Source organism: Cryptomeria japonica, chromosome 7 (genome assembly GCF_030272615.1).
Source record: "Cryptomeria japonica chromosome 7, Sugi_1.0, whole genome shotgun sequence".
Taxonomy (NCBI): domain Eukaryota; kingdom Viridiplantae; phylum Streptophyta; class Pinopsida; order Cupressales; family Cupressaceae; genus Cryptomeria; species Cryptomeria japonica.
Genome location: NC_081411.1, coordinates 215331852 through 215344279, shown reverse-complemented (window position 1 = coordinate 215344279; position 12428 = coordinate 215331852). Strand labels below are relative to the sequence as shown.

Below are 12428 nucleotides of genomic sequence, written 5' to 3'. Positions count from 1 at the left end.
CTACTATGAGAGAGGAAAAGCAGGTATACATCACTGGAGAGGACAGGAAACAAACTCACCTTCACAGTTGAGAGCAATCTGGCGACTACCAGCAAACAAACCTTCTATCCAAGAAAAATGACTCCACAGCAATGAAGAACAAATTTTTTAGAGGATTAATCCCTTCATACCTTATAGCAAAACAATGATACGTACTTATTAAGTGCATTAACTCCAATCGTCAATTTAAATGTGCTGAGCTTGTGGATTAGACATCGCACGCACGGATTGAATGCATGGCGGCGTTTCTGAAGTAACCGCCAGTTCCTGAAATGATTACTTGCCTCGGAAACTTAAACAATTGACGTCACTCGAGACATGGTTCAACCTTCCTCATATTTGGCAATAAGTACACCATCATATCTTTTAACTCGTGGGACCCACCTGATTTGAACATGCATGGACAATCTGAAGTGACTTCACCGGAGTTCAAGTAGTTCAAGATGTACACCATGCCTCTCTTCTGAAAGGATTAGCTATGTCAAGTGTTGTTGACCCTTTGAACTGTGTTGAACATGTTGAACACCCCCGAACCGTTTGAACTAGGTTCAAAGAGTTCACCGCCTAGAGAGAGATAACATAACACATCACCGAGCGCGACCTGTAAAAGAACCGCTGCAAAAAACTTTGAGTGAATGTTAGTATGAAAACCTCCTAGACACCTAAGAACCCATGGAACCAAAATGAACCTTATGAACCAGCTTCAAAATGGTTCAATGAGTTCAAGGAGTTCAAACTGATCATTAAACTTGGCATTTCAGATTTAAAGACAATCTACAAATGGATTAAGGATTTGAACCGAGGTATTCCAAGAAAGACAAGGACTTCAAATAAAATTTTATAGGGTGATTTATTCTGTTATGAAGGATAAATGATGCGGTAACACTAAGCGAGGACAAAATTGTATGCGGATACAATTTATGACGGTACAAATACAAATACTGTCTCTGAACACTAGACTTCAAAAACTCAATGCAAACAATCCCATACCTCTGCAAATACACTAGGCATTTAGGAACAATTGATATTGATACATGATGATAAAATTAAGAGAGTTATCCAATCATTAATAGACGTAGTACTTTATCATTCTCATATACATTGACATAATTCAATCTTTTTGACATTAATGAAAACACTATATTCAATAGTTAGAACCTTGACTGAACCCCAAACTTTTGACATATTTTGCTACAATGTCATTTCTTGGGTTATTTTGTAAAAAGTTCACATACCTTGTCTATGCTTCTTAGTTTTGTAGTCAAGTTTTCGTATTGGTGAGAGGAATGAGAGAGGAGACATGTGTTATCATTATTAACACCATTAAGATTCCTCAATAAATGATTTCTTTGATTTAAGTTTTATTCCTAGGTCATACAACTAACCTTGAGATGGCAACTACCATGTTCGCTAGAAGTTCATTGTTCATTGAATATTATAGATAATTATTATTTTTTCATCCGAGAACAAATAGCAATAATTTCTAATACCAATTATTTAACAGGGATGGAAGTTTTCGTATTGGTGAGAGGAATGAGAGAGGAGACATGTGTTATCATTATTAACACCATTAAGATTCCTCAATAAATGATTTCTTTGATTTAAGTTTTATTCCTAGGTCATACAACTAACCTTGAGATGGCAACTACCATGTTCGCTAGAAGTTCATTGTTCATTGAATATTATGGATAATTATTATTTTTTCATCCGAGAACAAATAGCAATAATTTCTAACACCAATTATTTAACAGGGATGGATTACTGACTGTGAGTAGCTCCTCTAACAGCTTTGTTTGGGCCAGCCTTAAACAGCACACACTACACTTTGACTACTTCGGTGGCTGTGGGCCCATTCCTTCCCCCGAGTTCATTCCCATCCGTGTCCGTTCAAAAAACAATCGCCGTTAACCTTTTGAATTTGAACACTGTTCCCGCAATGATCGCCGTTTAATATTTTGAATTCTGAATTTGAACACTATTCCCGCGTGTTTCATTGCATAGGACAAAGGGAATGGCATTAGAAACTCTCGTCTACCTCGACGCAGCTGTCATGGAATATCTCATTGCTGAGATATTTTCACGACCTTTCCTGCTTTATGTAGCAGACAGAAGATATGGGTGTCCTCACAACGCAATCAATGCAGCAAACTAACTTCTATTCTGATCAGTTTTATTTGCCAACGTACTCTCTGTCTGTACCAAAATGGGAGCTTTGAAACAGGGTATGGGCATCCATTAAACCAGAATGTAAGGACATCCATTAAAGCAGGACGTAAGGGTAATCATTTTCAGATGCTACAATTGGAAATGCTCTGTTTGACATGTTTGCAAAATGTGGAAGTATAGACAAGGCATATGAACTGTTTGATTGGAAGTCTCAAAGAAACGTGGTCTCATGGAACGCTATGGTTGCAGGATATGCACAAAACGCATTTGTTGAAAAGGATTTAGAAACTTACAAACAAATGTGATTGGTGGGTATAAAGCCAGACTCTGTGACCTGCCAGCCTGTGGGTAAATGAGAGCTTCGGAACAGGGTATGGACATCCATCACTCACGGAGATGATGTAGCTGCAACTGCCATGGTAGACGTATGAAAAATGTGTAATCTTAGACAAGGCACACGAACTGATTGACAGATTGCCTTAAAGAAACGTGGTCTCATTTGAATGCCCTTGATTGCATGATATTAACAAAATGGAATTTGATGTATCTTCACGGACTGCCAAAATATCCAAAGATGGTTTGTAAAAACACACCAAATATTTGAAAACCTTAAAATCTTTAAAATTTCATTGGATGGTCACCAAATGTTAATAAGTTTTATTATCTTGGAGAAAATCTATTAATTTTTCAAATCCCAATATAATGAGGTTTTATGATTTCTGTACCTACAGCCTTTTTTACATTGTTGAATATAAATTACCACTGAGAGGGGGTGAATCAATGGTTGCTAAACTTTTTGACCTTTCAAATCAACTTCAGAATATCGGTTATTAACTTAAGCACTAAACAATCAAACCGGTGAAGCAAAAAGGAAAACTGAAGAGATCAATCACACAAATGCAACCCACAACATCAGATGTACGAGGAAAACCCAATATGGGAAAAACCTTGGTGAGAAAAGTTGCTAGAGACTATTGCTCCAATCCAGCCTCACAAGTAAAACACTGGATTACAAAGATTTAGGGCACCAACCCAAGGAGCACCAACCCCTTCACCAAGCTCCAACTTGGCGATGTATATTGAAATACAATTTAGATACAGTTAAGGCTTCTTGTTGCAAATGAATTCTGCAACTCTTGATCAAATATCTTACTGCCGGTTGACTGTCTTTTCTCCTCCATTGAATCTCACACTACCAGTTGTGAAATTACTCTGTCTGATTCTTGGCCTCTATTATCTCTCTCTCTCTCTCTCACAGTCTCACCACACACAGTGTCACACTTGGATGCTTTCTTACTCTACCACACCTCATTGGTTTGCTTAACTGTTGTACTACAGTTATACCGGTACTTAATCACTACCGGTTAAACCCTCTCACTGGTTTGCTTGCTCACTTACTCTGCAACTTTCTTAGAATAAATTCTACGACAAAATGATCCTCTTTTGCACTTCAACTCTCTTCTCTCTTTTTCTTCTCTTCAACATCACCTTGCTTTGTTTTGAGCTCATCTATTTATCACCATGGTTTCCTACCAAGAATGCATTCAAACACTGAGCGGTTAGGGTTTCCTTTACCCAACACAATCTTAATGAGATCCGATCTAGTCTATCTTGGATTGATCACCTATACTCCAGAAATGCATTTGTACACGTTTTCCATTATGCAAAGCATACTTGCTAAAGATAGCAATCTCGTACATGATTTTCTACCTTGAAATCTATCAACTCATAAAGCGCTCAGCCGTTTCCTTTTCGAGCTCTTCTTGCAATCTGATTTCCTTTGCATTGATCTAGGCGCCAACTGCTCCCTGATCTTCCTCTATTATTCTTTCTTCCTCGAGCCACATCAGTTAGTTACAATCCCATGATTTGTGGATGTTTCATTAATGTCGACTAGTTGTTTCAACAACCAAGTTGATGGAGGCTTCATCGACCTCTGCATGTTTGCCACCTCAACTCCACATGGCATCACAATCGATCATTCACTTAGCTCACCAACACACAGTCGGTTCATACTTGAACATCTAGCAGACTCATACTAGTACACGCCTTTACCAGTGAGACCTACTCCTTCTGCTAACTAGTAGTGCACACTACACCGGTAGCACATCTTCACCTCTAGTGGATTGTGATTACTTTAACATTCTGCCTCTTCATCATAAGGAGGAAGCCAACTTCCAGGCCAATTTATTGCTCTACCAGTTGCCACTCAACTTGCTAACACACATGCGCCCTTCATCCCGATTTATGCCTTACCGGTAAGCCTTCCTTTTGTCGACTCACTCTCATGTGAATTTCCATCATACCGGTGACCTTGCCAAACTAGTTGACATCAATGACAACTTAATGCCAAAATGCCAACATATGTATAATCTTATTTTAAATTATAATTGTCTTAATTATTTTTGGTAATCTTTGCATGCTTGTCCTTCATTTTGTCATGTTTCTTTCTTATTGAGCTTGCAAAATTATACCCTCTAATGCATTTCAAGAATGATACTTTGTAATTACTAAGTGCTTATACATATGAAAGATATGATATGCTAATACCTCATGGGATTGCAGTATTCACATGTACATTTACAAAACTTCCATGTCTCCATATTTTCCTAGTACTAAATAATTTTGTGAGGTTATGCACACTATAGGAATTCTGAACATTTACGAATTCTAACAATTTTGTCACTTTCTTACTATCTCCCACATTTTGCACTCCTCTAACATTTGCATAATATAAACTTTTATAATTTTTTAATATCCAATGAGGCTAGTTATTGTCTTCCTATTGTCATGGCCCATAGTATCATAAGATTAGTACATGAAAATTAACTCCTCTATAACCGTTATATATGAATTCACTCAAACCATACAAGATGAAGCATGAATTTAAGGGAGTGTCTCCTCCATTTAACATCATCTCTTCATTCAAAGATATATCAAATATAGACGATTTTGGACATTTAAATATGGAACACTTCTTGTAAAGTATATATTTGGATAATACAAAAACCCATGCAAGATGTATTATTAATAGTGGGGTATTCTAAGTTGTTGTTTTCCCTACATCTATCCAATATCTTGAATTGGTGAAATTACTTGTGTAAAGAATTATGATCCCAATCTAAAAAAAAATTATTGGCCTTGCTAATCGAGTGTTCCTAGATATCTTGCAAGAGTGGACTAAGGAGACTTTTCAAATTTCTCATCATGCAAAGTATAATGCACTAACTATTGTTGTAGGCACCTAGACTTAACTTGGATCCTAACACATGATTTAAGGTTGCCTAAGGTGCCAATCAAGAGTAATTTCTAAACATAAATTAACAATTGTTAATCCATTTTAAATATACTAGTAGGGAATCAAAATGCTAGAAATTTTTAACCTTGGATGTTCAAATTTGTGACTATCATCCTTGAAAATAAAGAAATAAATGATTAGGAAAACATAATCAATGACACCTTACATAAGAAATTGTTACAAGTTCAAGATACCAAAATTTATATATGAAATCATATTCGGTTTATCTTATAGCAAGGAAAGCTACTTAATTTGGACTAGTCAAAGTTGGAATGATTGCCCTAGGGAAAAAAAAGGTTTATGAATTCTATCCTTAATTATGCAAGACAAAAACATTTTAAAAGAGGATAAAAATGTTATGTTCTATTTAATCAACTTGATAGAGAAAATATTATCTCCTTATTAGCGCCCCACTCCCTTGAAAGGATGACACACATAATGAAGTCAAATGGGGAGGGCCAAAGCCTTATTGGTGGCATGACTACTTATGTCCTTAAGGTTAGAATTTTCTTATCCATGTGCCTACCTCATTAGGCACTCAACTCTAAGGAGTCAAATTTATTTACAAATCCATTTCCAAGATATTGACCTTTCACTAACATTAAATTATCAAATACTTGACTAGGCCTACACATACTTAGTTTGTTCACATGTGTAGTCCTTTCTTAATATTCATTTTAGAGAATGAATACCAAGTTTGATGTGCTAAAAAATTGGGTAACTCATGGCTATCCAAATGTCTCATCAAATAATTAGAACCATAGATCATATATATTGAATAGTCACTGAGCACCCAAAAGAATTTCTTCTTAGGAATTGTCTTAACTCTAGCAAGCTAATAAATCTTATAGTGCATTAAGTACAATACCACCTCCTTATGCTTTTCTCCATTGATGATCCATCCAAACATAAAGTGGGCTGACTTGAATGCCATATCACAACTCAGGGATCTTGTTATTTCATGGATCATGCAAAAACTTGACAATTTCTCAAAGGAATCAATGAAAATTCATGTCATTGTTTAAAGGGGCCCACTATATTTTTGTAATTAAATGGTTAACCTAAAATAGACAAAAGATAGAATAATTAATCCAAACAAAATAACCATACCAAATGGCAAGAGTAATTGCAAGCACTCCTCTCCCATTTCTTGCTACTCAAGAATCTTTACATTTACTTGAAGTGTTCCTCACCTTTTATTTTTCACTCATGCTCCACCTCCTCCTCCAACTTTTCATATTATATATATGTTGATTTTATGGAAATAATTTAATTAAATGTTTATGTTATCATTATATCAATCTTTGATGGATACCCTAGTAGCATATATAAGTAGTTATCTACATTGTTCCCTATGCATACAGCTTTATGAAGACAATGTCATAGTCTATAATGCCAAATTCACAAAATAGAGAACAAAAGGTAAAGAAGTTTCTAGAAACTAAAAATAGAACCTTGTTCCTTCAATACTAGTTCAAGAATGGCACGATGCACATTATTATAGTGCAAGCCTATGTGTAAGATCACTTCAATCAACATCATCAATAATCTCCATAAAAATATCTTCCATGTTTAAAATCATAGAAACAATTCTTATCTCTCACAACAATACAATTTCCCTTATAGCAATTGTGGAAATTAATTTCATTGTAGTGTAGCAATCAAAACATACTCAAATGTTCTTCACAACTCTAGTAGTTGTTCTTAGAGGGCATGTCTAATAAACCAAAAACAATTGCCAACTTTTCACTATCATGGCAAGGAAATAATTATTTTCCCTCCTTTTTCACATCATTGAGAAAATGCCTTGAATCTAGAAATTACTCTACTACCTTCATCTCCCAAGCCGATTTCTCCAACTTTACATAGATCTCGTGTTTAGATATGATTTGTCTCCTATACAAAATGAATTTATTATTTCATGGCCTTCAATCCAAGTACATAGATAGGGATCTCTTCAATTCTTTTTATCTTTCATTACACTCCTTATCATTTGAACTTCACACCATTTGCCCCTTTTTGCATAGATGTTTGAGAGAGGTGCATCTAAGTATCAAAATCAAGAAACAACATCATTATAAATATTCTTAAGGTTGTGGTCTCATGGAGGGGCTTCAAGAACTATTTTTATGGAGGAAGGGGTTCCATGAGGCCAAAAAAATGCTATAAAAGTAATTAGAATCTTTTCTTGATAAATAACTACTTAAGTTGTAATTTTAAGTGGGTGCATTTGGGGTAGGGTTAGAAATTATCCCCACTAGCTTAAGATTTTTTTTGCCATTTGTCAATCATTTAGAGTTTTTAGATTTCCAACAATTAATTTTTTTTTTATTTTATATCCATATACTCTGTTCAATATAATAAGCAAAATAACGAAATTCATAAGACCACCAACCTTTTTAAATTTTGAAACTTAAACTTTTAAGCTTAAATTCCTCTACAAATTTATGAGACCACCAACTTTAATATACTCCTAAAAAAATTCAATAACAACCATTGAAATCTTATAAAAAACTCCATCCATAAGACTATAGCTTTAGCCTATATTCATATGTTATTTGCAGACACCAAGAAAGCACAATCAATCAACCACCATAGATTTAACTGACATCTTAATGATAAAGTTTAGGGTGTCCTCAAAATAACCAACACGTCAACAAGGTCAACTATGCACACATAATAATCAATTGCATGTGATGCAATAAGAGCTACTCGTGATTGAAGTATGTACAAACCAAGATCCACTAAACGTACATAAACATTGAACACAAGCAAAACTTATAATGTTAGGATATGAGCAAAACTTATAATGTTAGGATGTGTTCTATAGTGCTTCATTAGTTCGAATATTTTAAAGGCGTTCTTGCAAAATTCATTTTTGTGCATATCCTACAATTACCGCATTCCACGAGATCACATTTCTTTGGGGCATTTGGTCAAACAGTTCACGCGCCTTGTCTATGCTTCCACATTTTCCGTCCAAAATTGTTCCAACTACAATATCTGACAAAATACTCCTTCCATTACACTTTCATGAATATCCATTCTCTGTTCCAAAACTCCCATTTTGGTACAGGCGAGGAGAATGTTGATTTTACACCTACCGATTTCATTTGCTTGAAGCCTTGTCAACAAAACCATTTTTTTTTTGCATATCCTGCAATCGCGGCATTCCATGAGGCCACATTCCTTTGAGGCATTTTTTAAAACAGTTCACATGCCATGTATATACTTCCACTTCTTGCAGGCATGTCTACCAGAGCAGTAGCAACTAAAACATCTAACAAAATTCATCTAACCTTTATGTTTTGATAGATGTTCATTCCCTATTCCAAAGCTCTCATTTGGCACAAGCTGGAAGAATACTGGCAAAAGGTTGCAGAGTATGGCTTTACTTCTGCCAAATGAAGTATCTTTCAAAGCTCCCATTTTTGCAGAGGCTGGGATTACTTTGGCAAATATCAACTAATGGGGTTGGAAACCTGCTTGTTGCATACGTTGAAAAAGCGCGACTGCTTCCTGAGGACACCCATGTCTTATGTCCGCTGCAATAACCGTATTCGATGAGAGGCTATCCCCTTTTAAATGTGATCAAACACTTTATGGCAGCGGTGCGGGAACAATGATGAGTTTGAATTTGAACATGAGATTCCTTATGCGCGGGAACCGCTTGCTAACCGGTGACTCTAACAGAAACGAACAGGTTGAGCGGGCCCACATGCACCACACTAAGCAGTCAACGCTTAGTGTGTGTGATTTAAGCTAGGCCCTTTGTTTGCTCTTCAATCTTCCTGCAACTCCCTCGCCCTTCTGTCGTTCTATCGTTGTTGTGCCACACAACTTCTATAAAAGAATCCCTTACGAACCCTTCTACAAACTCCAACAGTTCGTTAAAGACTACGACTTCATTTAATAGGAAGCCATGAATAAACACAATAACTTTTATACCAAGGACTTCACCGATTTGCATCGCCTCTTCCAGGCTTTTTTTCTCCGTGTGCCATCTCCTTTTCCTTCTGCTTTCGAATACCCAAAATTTTGACACGAAGATCTCCCCCAAAGAGCGCCCTCCTTCGCTCTTTCACATCGCTCATCACATATTTATGAAGTCTTCTCTCTCAGACCCTGATCCTTCGAGTTCTGTTCTCCTCAATCTAACCTGATTAGATAAATTGAATCGAATCGACAAAGGTTGGCAATCGAATTAGTATCTTTTGATTGCTCGGAGGTGTCTTGCTCTGTTAGTCCACGGCTAATTATGTCAAATCAATAACTCGATTCTAATGGTAATCAATATTCAACTAATTATATAAGTTTCTAAAAGTGGGAAGATGGAAATTTCTAAAAAGATCGAAACATGGAAGGCAAATGTTGTCATGGTAAGAACATGCATCTGAAGCATCAGATCGGCTTTCATAGAATCGGATCTTCTTAGTCAATAGGAACCTTTGGAGTTAACAGACAAATGTCACATTTTAATTAGTTTGAGGAATTTACAATTAAGTAAATAAACAAAGAGGTATACGCTGTGACTTCTGAGCAGGAGAGTTCATTAAAGAATATATGGAAACACACAAACTGAATTGTATAATAAAAATTGAAGATGATTACTTTATATAATAATATAGAAACAACAAATTAAAAAATAAAACATCTCAGTTGACTGTGATTCATGGAGACTTGATTCTTAAATTTGAACACCATAAAACCTCTTACTGCCAACAGTATTAATAAATTCAATTCCTCAAGTTCATTAAAACATAAAAAATTGAATGTCGGGTGTACATTCAGCTCCAACACTATAACTTTATAGATACAATGCTTCAAGCATATTCCCACTTAGGTTTCTAAGATATTCCTAAGCCAAATGTAAGAAATCTTGTGTGACTGGAAGTAGAATGCGATTGGGATCAGATTCAATTGCATTTAACTGTTCCAGAGGAAGATGCATGTATACAATCCAACTACCGTCTCCTGCAGGGCTCTGAGTTGGCATGACATACCCCGCTTCACCACCCCAAGGGAAATGGTAACTTCCAAACGTAGGCTTTCCCCATCCAAAATCAACCTCATACAAAGGAAACCGCAGTCCAGAAGACACCAAAACTGCAGGTCCACTGGACTGATTGTCATCTTCTCTGCAGTAAATCTTGGCTAAGACAGGTGTTGGCTGTGTAGTTTCCACCAAGTCAATTAAGCTTTGAAAATGCTCCTCGTTTGCTGCACTCTGTATGGCATCATGAATTAACCCTGCACTCCAACAAAGTGATTTGCTTTTTATACAACTAGCATCAGACTCAGCAAAGGGCAAGATTAGGACATTGCCAAAGTAATTAGCAGAAACTCCAATCTCCTTTAAGTGTGGGCGGCCATCTACTACTATTCCTATTTTACAATTCATAGTGTCCTTGACCTTCTGGGTGCATATCATTAGCTTCCATAAGTAAGCACTGAACACCTCTAATTTTGTACAGCGCTTACCATCTTTGTTTGCATTAAATTGCAGATCCATAATGTTCTTCACATCTAGATAGTAAATTCTACTTGCTAAAGAAGGTGGGTGAGGATTTTCTTGGCCGCATTCTTGTGAAGTATGCCTCACATACGTATTGTCAATTTCAGCACAGTAAGCAGGGGAATCTCGAGGGCACAATATAGAGCGAGTGATGCTTGGATTCAGAGGTACATTTGAGTCATTTCTACAAAGGTTTGCCCAACTTGTCAAAAGCATGTTTGCAGAGTATGCATCTGCAATTCTGTGGTCGAATGTGCAGCCAACAACAATACCTCCACAACTAAACTCTGTCACCTGCAAATGCCAAAAACCTGTTAAGATTGTTATGCATAAACCAAAACAAGTGGAAAGAAGTATGTGCTCTATAAAATCCTTTACCTGAACAGCAAAGACAGGAATGCCATCTTCCTGAAAGGGTTTTGAAAGTAAAGGAACAAGCTTCCCCTGCACAGACTCATCAGGGTTGTATAAATTCAGCTGAGAAAGAGCAGCTGCAGCATAAGCTTGGGTGAAGCGAACTCCCTTGTTATTGCAATGAACCTTTGGTAGGCCAATACTATCTGTAACCATTCTTCCTGCAAGTACATAGTAGGACACTAACACCTTCGAGAGGGAAGTCTTGAGATGAGATAGTGCTGATGCGAAAGTCCTAGGAAAGGGATTTTTATAACAGAAGAAGACATGCACAGAAACTGGAGGAATAGTGAGATCCAGGTTTGACAGAGGAACGATGTACTGCTGCATTGGAAGAGCAGGCACTATAACTTCTGTGTTAACAATCTTGAACTCATAATCTTTGGAAATTGAGAAGTTAACAGAAGCCATCTTAGCACAATCTCTACGAGCTTTCACACCAATACAAGCTTCAACCATTTTAGTTAATTTATAGCATTACAAGTGCCGATTTAATCGGTTTACAATTGGTAAAGTCCACTCTGACTCATCGACTAAACAATGTGAGACATCTTAAAAGTAAGAATTGCAGTAGTCGTATCTGATTGTCAATTCCGTACGATTCTGTTCCCTACCATATAAAAATTGTCTGGACGCAAAACAATGTGAAACATGTTTAAATCAGAAATTGAGTGAATGTTAATTCCCTAATAGTTCGTTCCCCACTGTGTAAATATTGTCTTATCCAAAACAACGTGAAACATGCAAACTAAGGATTGCGCTGGTCCTAGAGTGATGGTTAATTCTGTGCTCGTCTTTTCCCACAGCTTCTAAAACATGTCAAAAGCTTCAATTATTGGGTCCATCAGTGCCTACTTGCATTCCGAGTTTTTCGCATAATTTCGTGACCAATATAAACATACACCGTATAATAGAATTATGCTTAATTAAATCTTAATTAAGTGCTGTTTATGAAGGTATCGATCAGAAGTAAAGAATGTTTTGCTCACATTTATA

General features: G+C 36.5%; 1 protein-coding gene across 1 annotated transcript; it reads right to left on the bottom strand.

Annotated features, from left to right (window-relative positions):
- Positions 1-10252: 10252 nt before the first annotated feature.
- Positions 10253-11847, bottom strand: LOC131056897 (coniferyl alcohol acyltransferase). Its single transcript, XM_057991171.2, has 2 exons — positions 11397-11847; positions 10253-11312 (listed from the first exon to the last, which is right to left on the bottom strand). The coding sequence occupies exons 1-2, from the start codon at positions 11841-11843 to the stop codon at positions 10362-10364; spliced, it is 1398 nt and encodes a 465-aa protein (XP_057847154.2). The 5' UTR covers positions 11844-11847; the 3' UTR covers positions 10253-10361.
- Between the last annotated feature and the right edge of the window lie 581 nt (positions 11848-12428).

Coding starts and splice junctions, on each gene's coding strand:
- LOC131056897 (XM_057991171.2), bottom strand. CDS start 11,843: ATGGCTTCTGTTAACTTCTCAATTTCCAAAGATTATGAGTTCAAGATT. Junction 11,313..11,396: donor TTCCTGTCTTTGCTGTTCAG/GTAAAGGATTTT, acceptor TGGCATTTGCAG/GTGACAGAGTTTAGTTGTGG.